At 44.2% G+C, this 20847-nt stretch overlaps 1 protein-coding gene across 1 annotated transcript; it reads right to left on the reverse strand.

The window, feature by feature from the left end:
• Positions 1-18158: 18158 nt before the first annotated feature.
• LOC128585893 (60S ribosomal protein L7-like) lies at positions 18159-18984 on the reverse strand. Its single transcript, XM_053591296.1, has one exon. The coding sequence runs from the start codon at positions 18965-18967 to the stop codon at positions 18221-18223; it is 747 nt and encodes a 248-aa protein (XP_053447271.1). The 5' UTR covers positions 18968-18984; the 3' UTR covers positions 18159-18220.
• Between the last annotated feature and the right edge of the window lie 1863 nt (positions 18985-20847).

The raw sequence follows: 20847 nt of genomic DNA on the forward strand, positions 1-20847 counted from the left end.
GCTGATTCTTCCTCATGAGTGATTTCTTTTATCTGTTTCCTTGCCCTAATTTTCCTTTCACTTCCTCTTGCTCTTTAAGTTCTTGTGCCTGTGGACTAAGGGTTACAGGACCAGAAGGGTGAGAAGGTTGAAGAGCAAAAAAGGGATGAAAGAAAGGAGGACCGAGTGATAAGAAAAACAAAGAAAAATAGAGAAAGGAGAGGGGGTGGGCAAAAGGAATATTGACCAAAAGAAGAGAGGCACTGAAAGAGGGAGACATAGCAATATAAGTGTACAGTAGGGTACTTTGACACAACCTTAAAAAAACCCCACCTTCTGGCAGTGTCCAGTTGGGTGGTTCCCATGAGGCCAGCAGTTCTTTGCTAACCTGATCAGACACAGTACTCCACCTCCACCAAGTGGAGAGGAAAGACAAAAATGCTATAAATCAAACCAAAACAAGCGAACAGAAAACTTTATGGGATAAAATTGGGTGAAAAACCAAATAATAGCGGTAGAAACACTAGCAAAAATTAAGTTCTATTTATTGAAATAGACAGCAATGGGCAATTATAATTCAACTAGAAAAATTGAGAAAGAAAAATGATCTGTATGGAAAAGGTTGAACTTAAAAAGCAAAACAACATCAAAATAAACTTAAAAAACAACCAAACCAAAAATAAAAAAAAAAAAACCAACCAAAAACAAAGCAGTATATATATGTTATTGAATATTGTCTGGGCAACACGTGGTCTTCTGGGGTATGAGATGTTAATCACAGTTCTGATACGACTGGAGGCTGCTGATTTCTCATACCCCAGCAGGTAGACACCCTAAATCTCTCTTCAGCCCACTTAAAAGGCACTTTGAACGTGTTCGCTTGCTGAGCAGAAGCTTTTGCAGGAAAGTGCTTGTCGCTGGCATCACTGCTGAAGTGGCTATCCACTTACCCTGTGTGCCAAAACTGGTCTCACTCTGCCCCGGAGGGTTAGGGCTGTAAGGTGGCTCAGACCCCGCCCTTAGGCTTCTTGGTCGCTGGGTTACCAGCTCCCACCCAATTCTAGCTCTGCGACCATGAGGGAGGAGCTTGCCGGGGCAGATCACTCACAATGGCTGCCTGTGACCCAGAGCCAAACACTATTAGCTCCGTCTGGCTCAGCGGCTCAGACTGGGGCCCTAGACAAAGGCCAAATTTCTCCGTACTCCCGCTCAGGCTCTCCCCAAGGCAGTTCAGCTGAGTGCCAAGTCCAAAGATACCAAAACAGTTCATAGTTAAGGCCTTTCTGGTTTGCAGTCTCGCTGCTACTGAACTTACAGTTGCGGGCGGGTTTAGATGGATTGAACACACGCGACCACTTGCCGGTTTTCCACTGTTTTAGTCCTCCTCTTGGGGTCCAGAAGTCTCTCACTGACTCCCTGTATCCTCGCAGGGGTGATGATAGGCAGATCCCACCAGCCAGAGATGCCTGGAGTCCTATCTCCCCAGACTTATGGTGCCCAGATGGAAGGAAGCTGTTACTCGGCCGCCATCTTGCTCCGCCGTTTCTGTTTCCAGGCAGTCCCTCTGACTTCCCTACAGATCTCCCAGGACCTGCTGGTCCCAAGGTGAGAAAAGCTGCAGCAGAGACACCTGGGTCCTCCTGGAGATGCCACAGTGAAGAGGAGACCACAGCTTGGCGCACCAATTTCTATTTTCTTAAATATGCTGAGGTTGGATTTGTGGCCTAGGATGTGGTTGATTTTGGAGTATGTTCTGTGGGGTGATGAGAAGAATGTGTTTTCAGTTTTGTTGGAATGAAATATTCTGTAGATGTCTGTTAAGTCCAGATGTTGAATGGTTATGTTGAAACCTAAAATTTCTTTGCTTAGCTTCTTTTTGGAGGATCTATCCAGCACTGCTGGAGAGGTGTTAAAATCTCCAACTACTATGGAACTGGAGGAAATCAAGTTGCTCATGTCTGTTAGAGTTTCTCTTATAAATTGAGGTGCGTTCTGGTTGGGTGCATAAATTTAAATAATTGAAATCTCATCATATTGAGTATTGCCTTTAACAAATATGAAGTGTCCATCCTTATCCTTTCTTATTTTGGTTGGTTTAAAGCCTATTGCATGTGCAAATAGATTGCAATGTCTGCATTTTTCTGCTTTCCATTTGCCTGTAGTATAGATGACCATCCCTTCACCATGAGTCTTTATTTGTCTTTTAATGTAAGATGAGATTCATGTATGCCACAGATATCTGGCTTGAGTTTTTGTATCCAGTCAGCCAATCTTTACCTCTTTAGAGGACAATTTAAACCATTCACATCAATTGAGAATATCAGCAACCCTTTCCAGGTTCCGGTGGACATTTTTAATCCTTTTACGACTGTGGAAGTTAAAATTTGATCAAAATTTTCTGGGTGGGTTTACTTTTGTGGTGGAGGATTACACTGGTGTTTATGGAGGATAGGTCTGAGAATATCCTGGAGAGCTGGTTTAGTTATTGTAAATTTCTTCAACATGTGAATGTTGTTAAAGTATTTAATTTCGCCATCATAAATGAAATTCAGTTTAGCTGGATAAAGGATCCTGGGTTGAAAGTTATTTTGTTTTAGAAGATTAAAAGTCCATGACCATCCTCTTCTAGCTTGAAAGGTTTTAGTAGAGAGATCTGCAGTTATTCTGATATTTTTGCTTTTGTAGGTGATGGTTTTCTTTTGTCTGGCTGCTTTCAGAATTTTCTCCTTCATATTAACTTTAGTGAAATTGATTATGATGTGTCTGGGGGATGTCTTATTTGGGTTGAATCGTGCTGGAGTTCTGAAATTGCTATCTGAATTTCAGAATCTCTTGGCATGTCTGGAAAGTTCTCTTTAATAATCCCATGGAGAAGAGACTCTGTGCCTTGTGAAGCCACTTCGTCACTTTCGGGGATCCCTATAAGACGAATATTGGTTATCTTCGAATTATCCCAGAGCTCTCTGAGATTGTGATCTGTTTTTGCCCTCCATTTCTCTTCCTCTTTGAGAGTTTGGGAGTGTTCAAAATCTTTGTCTTCAATGTCAGAAATCCTTGCTTCTGCTTGCTCCATTCTGTTATTGAGGGATTCTCCTGTGTTTCTCAGATCTTTGAGGGCTGCAACTTCTTGTCTCAATGTGTCAAAATCTTCAGTCATTTGGTCTTTGAATTTGTTGAATTCTTGAGAAATCTTTTGGGTTCTGCTTGGAATTCTAGTTCCATCTGATTTGCTATCCAGATTCTGAATCCGATTTCTGACATCTCAGCTATTTGTTTGTGCATGGGATCTTGTGCTGTGACTGCCCCATTGATCCCCGGGGAGTTGATCTACTCTGATTATGTGTATTGCCAGAGTTTATCCCTTGATTTTGCCTCATGATTGTTTTTTCACCATTGCCTGTAGCCGTCCTCAGAGTTGAGGAGGTGCCTCTCCATGATTAGACTCCAGCAGGATCACTCTATTGTTGCTGGATCTTTGTAGGGAGTGACCCTGTGTAGCTCTTCTGGGGCTGCCCCAGCCAGGGAGTTCTGGTTGTGCGAGTAGCTCCGGAGTGTGACACACCAGGATCCAGCAACAGGGCGGAGGGTATGGGGTATCCACATGGTTCTTGGAGTGCTTGGTGACTTTGGCTCAGAGAGCCCAAGACTCCATCAATCTCTGAAGGGCTCTGCACAGAGGCAGGAGGGCTCCAGATGGCATGCGGCTACCAGAGTCCCTGGCCAGCTGAGAAGGCCAGTGTGGAGGCAGGGAGAGTACAGGAGGGAGGACATGGGGTTGCGAGGCTCCCAGAGTTCCTGGTCAGGGGTAGTGGAGGCCCAGCGGTTGCAGCTCTTACCAGGGTCTGGGCGGGGGCAGATGGCTGATCACAGTGCAGCTCTTACGGAGGTCCAGACGCTGATCCCTGATTGTGCACAGCTCTTACCGGTACCAATAACTGATTGCGCGCAGCTCTTACAGATGTCTGGGTGCTGATGGCTGATCGTGCGCAGCACTTATGGAGGTCTGAAAAGGTCAAGGCCAAAATCCTAAGAAGCAGCACAAGTTTCTGCTTGAGGCACTCCCATGCCAAACTGTAGTATGATCCTTTTGTCGCAGCCCCTATGGCCCTAGTCTCAATCACAGCAGGAAGGAACCAGGCATGACACGGTTCAGCTTGCAGGAGGCGGGCTAACCTTGATAGCAGGGTAGCCTCGAAACTCTTAATACTTTTAGCAAAAGGGCCCTGCATTTTCGTTTTGCACTGGGTGCTGAACGTTACGTAGCTAGACCATTTCATAACACAAGAAAACATCCTGCCCAAGTTAAGCCCTAGTTCACAAGCAGACTAAGATTTCTCATTCTCATGGGAAACAGCTGAGCCCGAGGCCTGCCTGTGTAGCCAAGTAGGCCCATTACCCAGTCTAAGACCCTCTGGGGGCCACACAAAAGTAGGCAGAGGTTTTATTTTTTTTTATTTTTTATTTTTTATTTTTTGGAATCTTTTTTTTTAATTAAATCATAACTGTATACAATGATATGATTATGGGGCATCATACACTCACTTCATAAACCATTTGACACATTTTTATCACAGTGGTTAACATAGCCTTTCCGGCGTTATCTCAGTTACTGTGCCAAAACATTTACATTCTACATTTACCAAGTTTCGCAAATACCCCTGTAATATGCACCACAGGTGTGATCCCACCGATTCCCCTCCCTCTACCCAACCCCTCCTTTCCCACTTCCCCCTATTGTTAAGTTGTAGCTGGGTTATAGCTTTCATGTGAGAGTCCCGAATTAGTTTCATAGTAGGGCTGTGTACATTGGGTATTTTTTCTTCCATTCTTGGGATACTTTACTAAGAAGAATATGTTCCAGCTCCATCCATGTAAACATGAAAGAGGTAAAGTCTCCATCTTTCTTTAAGGCTGCATAGTATTCCATGGTATACATATACCACAATTTATTAATCCATTCGTGGATCAATGGGCACTTGGACTTTTTCCATGACTTAGCTATTATGAATTGGGCTGCAATAAACATTCTGGTACAAATATCTTTGTTATGTTGTGATTTTTGGTCTTCTGGGTATATGCCCAGCAGAGGAATTACAGGATTGAATGGCAGATCTATTTTTAGATCTCTGAGTGTTCTCCATATATCTTTCCAAAAGGAATGTATTAATTTGCATTCCCACCAGCAGTGCAGAAGTGTTCCCTTTTCTCCGCATCTACGCCAACATCTCTGGTCTTGAGATTTTGTGATATAGGCTAGTCTCATTGGAGTTAGATGATATCTCAAAGTAGTTTTGATTTGCATTTCTCTGATGATTAAAGATGATGAGCATTTTTTCATATGTCTGAAGGCCGTGCGCCTGTCTTCTTCAGAAAAGTTTCTCTTCAAATCCCTTGCCCAGCCTGCGATGGGATCCCTTGTTTTTTTCTTGCTGATGCGTTTGAGTTCTCTGTGGATTCTGGTTATTAAACCTTTGTCAGAGATATACCCTGCAAATATCTTCTCCCATTCTGAGGGCTGTCTGCTTGCTCTGCTTACTGTGTTCTTAGCTGTGCAGAAGCTTTTTAGTTTGATCAAGTCCCAGTAGTGTATTTTTGAAGCTGCTTCAATTGCCCGGGGGGTTCTCCTCATGAAATACTCACCCAGACCAATTTCTTCAAGGGTTTTCCCTGCATTCTCCTCTAGTATTTTTATAGTTTCATGTCTTAAGTTTAAATCTTTAATCCAATGAGAGTCTATCTTAGTTAATGGTGAAAGGTGTGGGTCCAATTTCAGTCTTCTGCAGGTTGCCAGCCAGTTCACCCAGCACCATTTGTGAAATAGGGAATCTTTTCCCCACTGAATGTTTTTAATTGGCTTGTCAAAAATCAAATAGCGGTAAGTAGCTGGATTCATCTCTTTGTTCTCTATTCTGTTCCAGATATCTACTTCTCTGTTTTTGTGCCAATACCATGCTGTTTTGATCACTATCGATTTGTAGTAAAGTCTGAGGTCTGGTAGTGTGATTCCTCCTGTTTTGTTTTTATTTCTGAGTAATGTCTTGGCTATTCGAGGTTTCTTCTGATTCCATATAAAACGAAGTAATGTTTTTTCAAGATCTTTAAAATATGACAGTGGAGCTTTAATAGGGAGTGCGTTGAAATTATATATTGCTTTGGGTAGTATGGACATTTTGATAATGTTGATTCTTCCTAGCCATGAGCATGGTATGTTTTTCCATTTGTTAACATTTTCAGCTATTTCTTTTCTTAGAGTTTCATAGTTCTCTTTATAGAGATCTTTCACGTCTTTTGTTAGGTAAATTCCCAAATATTTCACCTTCTTTGGCACTACTGTGAATGGGATAGAGTCCTTAACTGCTTTTTCAATTTGACTGTTGTTGGTGTATATAAAGGCTACCGATTTATGAATGTTGATTTTGTAACCTGAGATGCTGCTGTATTCCTTGATCACTTCTAGGAGTTTTGTAGTAGAGTCCCTAGTGTTTTCCAGATACACAATCATATCATCTGCAAAGAGCGAGAGTTTGATCTCTTCTGACCCTATATGGATACCCTTGATCGCCTTTTCTTCCCTAATTGCGGTGGCTAAAACTTCCATTACAATGTTGAAAAGCAATGGAGACAATGGGCAGCCTTGTCTGGTTCCTGATCTGAGTGGAAATGATTCCAATTTAACTCCATTCAATATGATATTGGCTGTGGGTTTGCTGTAGATAGCCTCTATCAGTTTAAGAAAAGTCCCTTCTAGACCAATTTTCTTGAGTGTTCTGATCATGAAGGGATGCTGGATATTATCAAAAGCTTTTTCTGCATCAATTGAGAGAATCATATGGTCTTTGTTTTTTAATTTGTTTATGTGCTGAATTACATTTATAGATTTACGTATATTGAACCAGCCTTGAGACCCTGGGATAAAACCAACTTGGTCATGATGTGTAATTTTTTGATGTGTTGCTGGATTCTGTTTGTTAGGATCTTGTTGAATATTTTTGCATCTATATTCATTAGTGATATTGGTCTATAATTTTCTTTTCTTGTTGGGTCTTTTCCTGGTTTGGGGATCAGGGTGATGTTTGCTTCATAGAACGTGTTGGGTAGTCTTCCTTCTTTTTCTACATTTTGGAACAGGTTGAGTAATATAGGTACTAATTCCTCTTTAAAGGTTTGGTAGAATTCTGACGTGAAACCATCTGGTCCCGGGCTTTTCTTTTTAGGGAGGTTTTGTATAGTTGATGCTATTTCTGAACTTGATATGGGTCTGTTCAACATTTCCACTTGATTCTGGTTAAGTCTTGGAAGGTGGCGTGCTTCCAAGTATCGGTCTATTTCCTTCAGATTTTCATATTTCTGAGAATAAAGTTTCTTGTAATATTCATTAAGGATTTTTTGGATTTCTGATGAGTCTGTGGTTATTTTGTCTTTGTTGTTTCTGATTGATAATATTAGAGATTTTACTCTTTTTTTCCTGATTAGGTTGGCCAGAGGTTTATCTATTTTATTGACCTTTTCAAAAAACCAGCTTTTTGATTTATTGATCTGTTGTATTATTCTTTTGTTTTCAATTTCATTTAATTCTGCTCCAATTTTGGTTATTTCTTTTCTTCTACTGGGTTTGGGGTTGGAATGTTCTTCCTTTTCCAGTTGTGTGAGATGTCCCATTAAGTTGTTAACTTCCTCTCTTTCCGTTCTCTTGAGGAAGGCTTGCAGTGCTATAAATTTCCCTCGTAGAACTGCCTTTGCAGTGTCCCAGAGGTTCTGATAGTTTGTGTCTTCATTGTCGTTTTGTTCCAAAAAATTGGTGATTTCTTTCTTAATCTCATCTCTGACCCAGCTATCATTCAGCATAAGGTTATTTAACTTCCATGTTTTTGTATGGGCATGCAGATTCCTGTTGTTACTGAATTCAAGTTTTATTCCATGATGGTCCGAGAAGATGCATGGAATAATTTCTATTCCTTTAAATTTACTGAGGTTAGACTTGTGACCTAAAATGTGATCAATTTTGGAGTAAGTTCCGTGGGCTGATGGGAAGTATGTGTATTCAGTTTTGTTGGGATGAAATGTTCTGTAGATGTCTGCTAAATCTAAATATTGGATGGTTATGTTTAAATCTAAGATTTCTTTGCTCAGCTTCTTTCTGGAGGATCGATCCAACACTGCCAAGGGAGTGTTGAAATCTCCAACGATTATGGAGCTGGAGGAAATCAAGTTACTCATGTCTGTTAGAGTTTCTCTTATAAATTGAGGTGCATTCTGGTTGGGTGCATAGATATTAATAATTGAGATCTCGTCATATTGAGTATTACCCTTAACAAATATGAAGTGACCATTCTTGTCCTTCCTTACTTTTGATGGTTTAAAGCCTACTGTATCTGCAAATAAAATTGCAACACCTGCTTTTTTCTGATTACCATTTGCCTGAAATAGGGATGACCATCCTTTCACCGTGAGTCTGTATTTGTCTTTTAAGTTGAGATGTGACTCTTGTATGCAACAAATATCTGGCTTGAGTTTTTGTATCCAGTCAGCTAACCTATGCCTCTTTAGAGGACAGTTTAAGCCATTCACATTGATGGAGAGTATTGATAAGTCTGGTGGAATTTTGGGTATCGAGTTTTTCAAAGGTCCAGTGGACAGTTTTAATCCTTTTGCCAGTGTCGAAGTTGGAGTTTGATCCGAAGTTTCTGAGTGAGTTTACTTTTGTGGTATAGGATTGGGTTGGTCATTGTGGAGGATAGGTCTGAGAACATCCTGAAGAGCTGGTTTACTTATGGCAATTTTTTTCAAGATATGAATGTCATTGAAGTATTTAATTTCTCCATCATAGATGAAACTCAATTTAGCTGGATACAAGATCCTGGGTTGAAAGTTTTTTTGCTTTAGGAGATTAAAAGTTGATGACCAGCCTCTTCTTGCTTGAAAAGTTTCAGCAGAGAGATCTGCAGTTATTCTAATATTCTTACCTTTGTACGTTATAGTTTTCTTTCGCCGGGCTGCTTTGAGAATCTTCTCTTTCATGTTAACTTTAGTGAAGCTAATTATGATATGTCTGGGAGATGGCTTATTGTGGTTGAATTGTGCTGGGGTTCTGAAGCTGTCTGCTATCTGAATTTCAGATTCTCTAGGCATGTCTGGAAAATTTTCTTTCATAATTTCATGTAGAAGGGCCTCTGTGCCCTTGGCAGCCACTTCATCGTTCTCCGTAATTCCTATAACCCTTATGTTGTTTTTTTTCGAATTATCTGAGAGTTCTCTGAGAGAGTGATCCGTTTTTGCTCTCCATTTCTCTTCCTGTTTGAGAGATTGGGAGCGTTCGAAGACTTTATCTTCAATGTCAGAAATCCTTTCTTCTGCTTGCTCCATTCTGTTACTGAGGGATTCTACTGTATTTTTCATATCTTTGAGGGTTGTAAGTTCTTGTTTCAGTGTGTCTAAGTCTTTGGTGGTTTTGTCTTTAAATTCGTTAAATTCTTGAGACAATTTTTGAATTTCTCCTCGAATTCCTAATTCCATTTTATTAATCTTTCTGCAAACCAAATTCTGAATTCGACTTCTGACATCTCAGCCAGTTGTTTATGAATGGGATCTTCAATCACATCTGCCGTATCTTTTCTTCGGGGGGTTGATCTATTCTGGTTATTCATGTTACCAGAGTTTTTCCGCTGATTCCGCCCCATGGTTTACTCCCTTTGATTTTTCCCCTGGGGTTTTATCGAGGGCCCGTACAGTGTTGTGGCCTGAGAAACTGGGGCCCTGTCTGGTGTGGTGGAGCAAAGTGGTTCTGTCTTGTTTTCAGCTGGTTTCTGTTTGATCCTATTGCAACTTCTACTCTGGCTTGAAGTCTCAGCTGTGTGGAAAAATCAGCAATTAAGTCACCCCGCCTGCCCACCTCTGGCCCCAGTTGGAAAAGGAGAATCAAACCTTCCTACAATCGCACACCCAGGGCACCGCCTGAAAAGTCCTCAGTCTATTAGCCCAGTTCAAAAGGTCCGAATCAACTGTCTCAATCCGCACTTGTCTCGGGTGGAAGGGTTCAAGAGGTCTCTGGGAACTGGATCACAGGGGCCTGGTGACTCCTCTGACACAGCTCACCCCAGTGCAGCGTGGAGTCAGGAGGAGCCACCCAGCAAACAGAGCAGTCTGGGAAGGTTGACGTCTCCTTCCCCACTTTGCCCCTCCGTCGGACCCAGTCACTGGTATCTCTGCAGATGGCTAACCCAGTTGCCTGCAGTGAACAGACACTCCAGGGGTTTGCACCTGCCTGAATCGCAAGGAAGTCTGCCAGGCCCCCGCAGACTGCCACTATCTAGCAGGAGGAGATGGGGCCTGACATCTTTGAGTGTTTGATGCAGGTGACGGGAAGGAGGTGTTCACTCAGGCTTAGCCCCGTCCCTGATGGATGCTGCTAACAGAACAGAACAGACAACTTCGTGAGGTTCTGTCTCTGTTCCTGTCGTCGCCTACAGAAGACGGGCTGTTTTGAGTTCAAACGTCTTTGCTGTTGGAGAATTGCATTTGAACACCTCTCTGGGTCGGCCCGCCCTGGAAGCTTCCCGGGTTTGTGAGCCGTGTCGCCGGTGGCCTCCTCTGGTTGCCCAGGGAGACAGGGGGTGTGGCCTCAGAATATCCAGAAGTGAGCGTTCTGCCTTTTTTCTAAAGAAAAAACGGCTGTTGATCTACCTCCAGGGAACTGCTGCTCTGGTGTGGGCACTCAGGCAACCCTTTTCTCCTCTGTCCCGCGCCCCAGAGTCAGCACTGAGCGGCCGCAGTTTGTGCTGGGTCCACACCCCTTAAGAGATCCCCCAAGAATCAGAACTCTTGGGGGATGGGCCCCCAGACCCCGATTGGGAGTGGGGGGGGGAAGCTAGAGTTTCTTTCAGTTTTACGCAATACTACGGTCCGGGGAGGGCTCCTGCACTGCACCGCAGGGAAGTGCCGCCAAGGCTTGATTTCCCCTCAGCAGAGTGCCCTCTCCTCGCTCACGTATCTCTGAGTCAGTGCTGACCTGACGCAGCTCAGGCACTGTGCACTCCCCTTGAGAAATCACCCAAGGAGCCTAACTCCTGGGGGATAGGCCCTCAGACCCCGAGTGAGAGTAGGGGTTCTCAGCTCTCAGCGGGGAGGCCAGAGTCTTATTCAGTCTTGGGCCCCGTATGCCCGGGGAGGGTTGGTGCACTGCACCGCAGGGAAGTGCCGCGAGGCGTGACTCCCCCTCAGCCCGGTGCCCTCTCCTCACTTGCGCTGACCTGTCGCAACTCGGGGACTGTCCACTCCCCTTGAGAAATCACCCAAAGATCCGAAGTCCTGGGGGACAGGCCTCCAGACCTCAGTGGGCGGGAGGGGAGCACCGGGGATTCAGGGTTGCCGGCAAAGGATTCCCAAAGTTTTATTCAGCCCTATGTCCGGCAGGAGAACGCCACGGCACCCCAGTAGGGGAGGTAGGTCCAGTTTTTAGAAGGTCTCTCCCGTGGAGTGTAGTGGGAGGGCCTTTAATTTCTGCCCGCTTGTTCAATTGTGGGGCTCTTGAGCCGGTCTCATGGGGGAGGGGGACTCCCGTCCGCTTGGTGTTGGATTTTGTACCTTTTGTTTGCGTCCTTGTGATCACAACTTGCCTCAGCGGTGTTGATGTGCGTTCTTCAGCCTTCTCTCTTGGTGAGGCTCAAGTCCACCAGGATACTTACTAAATTCCTGTCCCTTAACTCTCCTTCTGGACGGGAGCCTTTGTTGAAAGCTGGCTTCAGTCCGCCATCTTGTCTCCCCTCCTAGGCAGAGGTTTTAAAAAGCTGCTTTTCTATATCTCAGGCTGGGCTCCTTGTTGCTTCTCTCTCAGAGCAGAAAGGAAGCATTTGAAGGGTTTATGGTTCACCAGCGTAAAGAGTGATCCCCAAAGGCCTAGGTGGGTGGGATGCATGGGGCGGGGCATGGGGGATGGTCAGTGCCCATGTGCACCATGCAAACACACCACAGGCATTTTAAACTTGGTTTTACTTTTGAGTTTTCATTTTATATTGAGGTAACCTACATGTATATTTACCATCTTTACCATTTTTAAGTGTGGACTTATTGAACCTACATGTAATTAACCATCTTTACCATTTTTAAGTGTAGACTTCAGTGGTAATAAATACCCTTTCTTATCGTCTTCATCCCGCTGTGCTTCCCAGGCTCTAGTAACTACCACTCTACTCTCTATCTTCATAAGATCCACTTTTTTAAGCTTCTACCTGTTACTGAGAATGTGTGATAATTTGTCTTTCTGTGTCTGGCTAATTTCACTTAATATAATGGCCTTCAGTTCCATCCATGTTGCTATAAAAGACAGGATTTCATTCTTTTTTTGCAGTTGAATAATATTCCATTATGTCCGTATATCATGTTTCTTCATTCCTTTATCCACTGATGGACATTTGAGTTGATTTCCTGTATTATCTATTGTGAATAGTGCTGCAATAAACATGGGAGTGCAGAGGTCTCTTTGATCTATTGATTTTTTTCTTTTGGATTGATACCCAGCAGTAGCATTGCTGGATCATGTGGTTATTCTACTTTCAGTGTTTTGAGAAACCTCCACACTCTTCTCCACAGCATTTGTACAAATTTACGTTCCTTCCCACAATGTGGGAGGGTTCCCCTTTCTCTACATCCCTCTCAGCATCTGGTATTGCCTGTCTTTTTGATACAAGCTCTTTTAGCTGGGGTGAGATGATACTGCAAAGTGTTTTTCATTTGCATTTCTCTGATGATTAATGACATTGAGCATTTTTCATATATTTATTGGACATTTGTATGTTTTCTTTTGAGAAATATCTGCTCAGATTTTTGGCACCTCCTCTTTTTAAAAATAGAGATGGAATCTCACTATATTGTCTGGGCTGGTCTTGAACTTCTGGGCTCAAGCAATCCTACAGCTTCACTGTCCCACAGTGATGGGATTGCTGGAGGGAGCTATTACAATGGTCCTGGGCCATTTAAAAAATCAGATTATTTGACCTCTCCCCTCTCTCTCCTGTCTCTGTCTCTCCCCCCCCTTCCTCTCTCTCTCTTTCTTTCCTTAGTCCTCCTTGGTGTTGTCCTGCAACATCCCCGCTCACCAATAAAGACCTTTCGTACAAGCAAAAAAAAACAAAACAAAAAAAATCAAATTATTCGGTTCTTATAATTGAGCTTATATTAGAGTTCCTCATAAAATGTATACATATTTCAGGAGAAAAGCGATACTGTTCATGCCAGTGGCATGGTGACTTTTGAGTGAGGATCACAGTAACATTGTTACCGTAATTCAATATAAGTTCAAAAGGTAACACACAGACAACATCGCTTAAAATGTGCACACGTGTTTTTGGCATCCCAGTATATTTTAATTCTTAATCCCTTGGTGGATGAGTTTGCAAATATTGTCTCCTACTCTGGAGAGGTTGTCTCTTCACATTGTTGTTTCCTGTGGATTTGAGAAGAAATCAAATAAAGAGAGACCCCCAGAGGCCTGGGTGAGTGGAACACATGGAGGAGGGGTGGGAGGATTGGTCTATGCTCATGTGCACACATGCAGACAAGTCTCAGGTTTGTTTTTTCCCCCAGTTTGTTGGTTTGTTGTGGATTGACTAGAGACATCTTAACAACTGAATTCTGGCTTCCCAAAGAGTGTCCTCACAAGTGGATTTAGCCTCCCAAGACACCTTGTGGGTGAGGTGGAGAGAGCAGAATGACTGAGTTTAAGGGTGAGGCTGAGTGGAGTTGTATCTGCAAATTCTTGTGTTTTTTCCAGCCTATGAAGCCCCTTGGGCAAGGTCTATCTTTGCATCCTCTCCTATACCAGCACCAAGCATGCAGTCACCCCCCACTGAGAGCCTTTGCTGTAAAGCTTCCCCCCTGAAGAAGGGAGTCAGCTTCTCCTTCTGCGAGGAGCCTCTCCCAACCTGGCCCTGTTCCTAGTTAAACTGTTCTTGGTTTCCGAATCTCCACTCCATCAGCTTCCACGTGGGAAGCTTCTCTGATACCTCTGCCTCCCTGGTCCCCCTATTACAAGCTCTCTCCTCCTGTGCAGTGCTGATTCATACTAATCGAAACAAACAATTGTGGTACCCTTGTGCTTTTGCTGTATCTTGTGCAATTATTTGGTTAACATCTGTCCGTCGAATGGACTATAAACTTGTCAAGGGCAGGGACTGGTTTTGTTTTCATAATGATTAGATCCGGGATGCAATGTGTCTAACTTGGTGCCTGACACACAGTGATCGATCAGTCAAAATCTGCTGAACTAATACATGCGTGAGGATATGGCTCCCTCCCCAAGCTGCTGCTTTCCAGGGGAGGGGACAGGTAAGTAAACAAGCGAAAACGCAAACTCTTGTGATGAAGTAATTGCAGCTTGGGAACATATGGAGTACTGAGGACAGCCTTGTGCAGGTTGGGACGCTCCTGCAGGCAGTGATGTTCCAGTTCCTGCCAGGAGATCCGAGGGATGTTTAGGGACTAAGTGAGCAAGGGATGAGGAGGGAGCAAAGGCAAGTGGGGGCCTCCAGGAGGAAGCAAAGCCTTGGAGGTAAGACAGTACAGTCCTCAAAGTCCTTCTCTAATTCCTCTGCCTTCCTCTTCCCCATTCCAGTTTGTCCTGGGCTACGGCCTTGCTTAAGGAAGGAGTAGAGGCAGGGAGGGGGCCCCTGGTGGCTCATCCGCCTGGGGATGTCTTTGTCTTTAGCAGTGAAAATCCCACATCCTGGAAACTCTTTGGTCCCTGTTGGTCACCTGCTGAATGGGTTTGTTCATGGTTATCCAGTCACCTGGAAGGAGCATTAGGGCATCTGACTATCTTGGAATGACCCCTGCATGAGGGCCATGACACCTGGGTTTGAGTCCCAGTTCTGTTCCTCACTGGCCTTGTAATTCTGGGGAATTTATGTCTCTAGCCTCCTTGTATTAACCATACTTTATTTTCTGTGCTCTTGATATTCTGGCATTTGGGCCTTGGTCCTAGAGAGACCGCCCCTCCTGGAGCTAGCTAATTCCTGGAGATAGCAAATGACTTTTCACCACAAATCAGCCAGTCCAGAGCTCACACGCCCTTCCATGTCCTTTATCAAACTGTCACACACCAAGTCAATATTCCCCCTACCCTAATCCACCCCAGGGCCAGGTACTGGACAGCTGAGGGCCACCCTATAGGCCAGGGCCTGCTGAAATGATTCAACTACCCTATCCTAAACTTACTCAGCACACCTGCCCTGCCTCAACTATTCCTTCCTGCAAAAAGCCCAGTGAAGGCTCTGGGCTGTGCTCTCCTCTCCCCTGTGACTGGCTCCTGACAGGCGCTGGCCCTTCCCTTGCTGCCCTATACCGCATGAGTGCCTCCTGCTTCTGGGGATCCGTGAGTGTAAGTTTCTTCCTTCGTAACAGTCATTTCCATGTCTCACTGGGCCTGGATAAAACAACTGCGTTTTACAATACTCTTCCCTTCCCTTAACAGACCTCCCTGCCTTGCCTGGTTATTGCAACGGCCTAATAAGATAATGTCTGTAAAAGTGTTTTGTAAACTTTGAAGTTGGAGGTATTTTTATTATCATTCCTTTCTAGATATTTAGGTCTGGAAACCCTGGAGATCCCCAGAGGGCCCCGTGGAGAATGCAGGCGGCTGCTGCGGGTCACTGCCGAGGCTTCTCTCTGCTGTGAGTGGTTGGCCAGCCAGGCAGCAGTAGCCAAGGCCCATTTGGACAGCAGCCCCCTGGCCTCCTGTCTGGCTGTCTCCTCTCCAGCTCGCACCTCCTTTTCCTTTCACGGGGGGAACAAACACATTTGGAGTTTAGAGGAATGAAACCATTCCATAAAATGCTTGTGTGAGGGAGGAAGGCTTTCCATTCTCTCGACAGCACGCATGCCACTGAGCACAGCTTCCCAATGCATTCCTCCAAGAAAAACACACAGGAGCAGTCAGAGCCAAGAGGCCAGCTCTCGGGGCGGGACCGTCCTCGTAAAGGCAGGAACCTTGCACCCTCTCCTCTAAATCTCTTCCTGGAAACTGTCCTTCTCTTCCAGCCCAGGGCTGTTTACTCTGGTTTACCTCCCAGCTGGGTGGTTCACATCCTCACAGCCAACACAGCAGCCTCGTGTGACCCATGACTGGGTCTCAGGCACTGAGGTTGTGGAATAAAACCTGGAGCAGCGGAGGCAGCCATGTGGTTCTGTGGCTTTGGCTACTGAGCGGGTGTGACAGTAGCTCTTAGGGCCTTGGGGTAGTGCTGCCAGAAAAAACACAGGGTGCCCGAAGAGTGCATGGGACCCACTTACACGAAAAAAGTGTATTTGTTGTTTATCTGAAACGAACATTTAACTGGGCATCCTGCTTTTTTATTTGCTAAATCTGGCAACCCTAACTTGGAAGCCCATTTCTCAGTTTCTTTTTTCCTTGCTTCCTGAATGGAATAGGCACTCGTCTGCAGAGATTCCATAAATCTCCTGGGAGAGATTTCTGGGTTCCTGTGCTCAGCCGCATGGGTCAGTGGGTTCCCAGGGATCCTCTGGTGGGCTCCAAAAGTATCCAGTGCCACCGTCTAGAACTAATTAGGTCTATACTAACGAGCAAATGAGAGAGCTAAATGTGGGACTGGAGGGAGATGCAACTGGTCAGTTTTGCAAGGTTTTGAAGAGAATATTTATAGACACAAAAAACATGATGTGGGTCCAGGGAAGTACATGCCCAAGGGCCTTTGGCTGGGCAGTGCCTGCGGCTGTATGCTGCAGGGGAGGGTTAGATGCGACTCTGCTGTGATAGAACCTTGGCAGTGGGGCCTTGGCTTGCAGCCATATGGAGTCTCGTGCATCTATTTGTATTCATGAATTTGCAAGAGCCCTGGGAGAAGAGGTGCTGGGGTTATAACCTCTGGTCCTAGACTTTCAAAATCAGCCTTATGTAGTGAATTAGGTGGGCCTGACTGAGGCCAGACAGCAGAAAAGGCAATGGGACAGCCCAACAGGAAATACAAAAGAGGTGGGAAGAAGCAGGGCTTAGGAAGGAGAGTCCCCTCAGAGACACAGTGTGCTGCTGATTCGGGAACACTGGGCCATGGCCCAATCGGGGCGTCTTAGGACTGGAGGGAGAAAGGCTGTGCCATTAAGAGTGTATACTTAGGGCCCAAGTGGTCTTTCTATTAGGCAGCCTCACTGGGGGATATCGTCCCTCATCCCTTGAGGAGCACAAGAATGGGGGAATAAATGAGCATAATCTGTATAAGCAGCTGTGGGAGATCAAGCTGAGTGCTGGGATCTGCTGGAGAGGTGGCTCAGGTAGTCCTTCTCTGCCTGCAGATTGGCCAAGACCTTGGCACCCTCAGCCAATCCTGCAGGTTGAAAGCAGTTGAGATGGAGAACAGGGGGCCAGCACTCAGGGGTCAGCCAACTCCTTTAAGTCTGAGTTCCTTCTCTTCCAGCAGATGGCAGCAGGAGAGCAAAGAGAAGGACTGAGTTGGGAAGGAGGGGCACAGATGGGGGGTGTATGCGTGCCTGCACCATTTTTATGAACATTTGGGAGGACAACCTGGGCAAATGACTGAACTCCAATTTGGCAGGTGGAGGCTCCCATGAGATGAGATCTTCAAGAGTTTGTGAGTTCAAGACTTTTGGGAGATGCATATGTGGAAGGAACTTGTCCATTTGGATACAAATTGACACCAGATTGGACTTATTTTGATTCAGCTTCTTTCAACACCAGCTTAAACTTCTTCCAAATGGAAACTCTCACTCCATTTTGTTCATTATTATCTCTCTCTTTTTCTTTTCTTTTCTTTTCCTTCTTTCTTTCTTTTTTTTTTTTGAGATAGAATCTTACTCTGTCACTCTGGCGGGAATGCTATAGAGTCATAGGTCACAGCAACCTCAGAACTCCTGGGTTCAAGTGATCCTCTTGCCTCAGTCTCCTCAGTAGGTGGGACTATAGGCTCCTGTCACCACACCTGGCTAATTTTTTTATTTTAAGTAGAGACAGTGTCACTCTTGCTCAGGCTGGTCTCGAACTCCTGAGCTCAAGTGATCCTCCCACTGTGGCCTCCCAGACTGCTAGGATTGTAGGCATGAGCCACCACACCTGGCCTGCTCTTATTTTTCATGACTGTACAATTCATGAAGAAATAGAGAAGAGGCATGAGGTCTCTTACTTAAAAGTAAGGAGTTACTTTTATTTTTTTTTTTTCAATTTGAAAGCAGTCACTGTTTATTAACTGACCAGATTACAAAAACAATCAGGGCAGATACCTTAGTTCATTCTTCTAATAAGCCTATTAATTTGATCTTCCCTATTACCAGCATCTCCACCTTCTACAAAGTGGGTTGTTTTTTTCTTCATCCCTCCCCGTGGAGATGATAACTTAAAGGGCCATAAGAAGTTATTTGCTTCTTTGAAGCGTTTTCCAACAGTATAGATCTCATGAATCAGATCCTCCATGCAGATGATGCCATATTTACCAAGAGATCGTGCAATCAAACTGTTATCAGTCAACGCAATTCGTTTCTTATTGATTTTGCCATAACCACGCTTGTAGATTAGCTCATTTACTGACTTCAGATTTGGGTACCCCCATGCAATATACGGTTCTACAATCCTCAGCATGTTAATGGAAGCCTTGTTGAGCTTAACAAAAGTTCCATTGAAGATCTGGCGAAGGCGAAGAAGCTGCAACACTTTTCGGACCTTTGGACTCACACCATTGATACCTCTGATCCTGATGACAAATGCCAATTTTGGTTCTGCAGGTACATAGAAGTTGCCAGCTTTTCTTGCCATCCTAGCCATCCGAATCTCAGTTCTGTACATCTGCCTATATTCTTTATGATAATGCTTAGCTTTTTCATAGATAAGCTTCCTCCTTGCCTTTCGAAGCATCTTTTGGGCACACTTCTTTCTCAGACGCTTGATCTTCAGCTCTGCGAAATTCTTTCGCTTTTTCTTAAGCGTTTCTGGCACAACAGGAACCTTCTTTTTCTTCTCTTCAACAGCCGCCATGGTTCCAGCCGGAAAAAGAGCAGGAGTTACTTTTAAAAGGCATTCCTTTCTCTAAATGGGAATAGCCCTACCCCAGATTTGGGGAGTGGAGTGCAGCTGGATTCATCCCATTGCCTACTCACATGTGTGCCCCAGCACAACCTCATATTTTTAAAAAGAATGTTCTAGAACATGGATGCCATTGTCCTATTATGACATTGTTATAGGAACAGAATTGGTGAACAGTTGCTGTATACCAGGCACAAATCTTAAGCACTTTACATTTCTCATTTGATGCCCACAACAGCTCTTTGCAGGGGAATAAACACAAGAACTTGCAAGGTTAGCACAGTAATGGTGGAGCTGAGCGTGTTCTCTTAACCACCTGCTGTCCTGAAAGCTAGGGAAAGATTCACTGCAGCAGAGCAGGGCAAATGCACCAAGTGAAGGCCAAGAGTGAAAGATTGTTAGGAAAATTCAAACAAGGCAAGGAGAAAATAAGGCAAGGAAACTAAAATAGAGCCCTAAGTGATACTGGCTAAAAAAAATTTAAAAATGCTTACTGTGAAGTCTTATATACCCCAGATAAGCCACATGCTTAGTTAGTTCTGAGCTTTTTTTGTAATCCACAGGAAGAGCAAAATCACAACCATTTTCAAGATTGCCAGTGTCTATAAGATATAAAGTTCAAGGATCTGGTGAGAAGCATAATTATTTGTGGAATGAAGATAAAAAAGAATTGCCTTCAGTTATGCTTTAAGAGTTACTTGTCCAAGGTCTGACAGCTGCTCTGCCAGAATGTAAACCCCAACCACATGGCTCCAGAGCCCACATTCTCAGACGTGGCCTCCCACACTGCTCCAAGCTGGAGCTAGTGCCCTTGATAACTGCTTGTTGAATGGATTAGTGATTGACAGGGAATCAGAATAGGAGTGCTGTAGTTTTCTGGGGCAGTTGGACTGCAGCTGGGCACAGTGACATTTATTGTTATGCATTAGTTGTTTATAAATTACATGTCAGGGACCACCTAACCCTATCACACTCTCCAATTCCAAGACAAACTGACTTTGAAACACATTCACTCAGAGAAGCAGCACAAATGGCTATTGTGTGTCACCCTTTTCTTTTGTAGAACTTGAGAACTTGCTTGCAATCAACCCGATATAAATGGAATTTCTCACTCACAGGAGTTCCACAGAGATTCCATCAGTCCCTTTCATTCTCTCTTGTTCTCTCTCCAAGATTTAGATGAACAGCAGGCTTGAAGTCAGATTGGGGGCCGCTTCTCACGGTGCAGGAAGGGATATTATTATAAATATAACATTGCTTATAAAATTCTTACAGTAATCGGAAAGAAATTGGAAACATTAACAGCTAAATCCCAGTTCAGCTCACACTTCATTAAATAAAAAATCCTTCAAACATGATAATCATTGAAAGAAGACCTTACTCAGCATAGTTGAGCAGAACCAGACTGAAGGCCAGTGGGAAGGAGGCAGATGGCCTCAAATCCATAAAAGTCCCCAAAGCTCCATAATCGGGCTTGTATTTTCACCAAATGGTATCTGAAATCCCTGTAGCACCTCTTAAACTGAACGCTTGAAAGTAACACAGATCAGAGTGTGCCGCTGTCTCCCAGCATTTTTGTTTCTTTCACACACATTCCATCCTTTGGGGCTCCCAACAACTCTGGAAGTCAGGTCGGCAGATATAATTATCCCTGTTTTATAGTTACAAACACAGACTTAGATTTAAAAAACTTGCCAGAGATTATAAGTGAGTGGGGACCTTCTTGAGAAAACTTGAGTCTTCTGAGCTCTTGTATTCTGACTTCTCACTTCTTCTTCTTCTTTATTATTATTTTTTTTTTGACACAGAGTCTCACTTTTTTTTTTTTGACA

Source organism: Nycticebus coucang, chromosome 5 (genome assembly GCF_027406575.1).
Source record: "Nycticebus coucang isolate mNycCou1 chromosome 5, mNycCou1.pri, whole genome shotgun sequence".
Classification (NCBI taxonomy): Eukaryota; Metazoa; Chordata; class Mammalia; order Primates; family Lorisidae; genus Nycticebus; species Nycticebus coucang.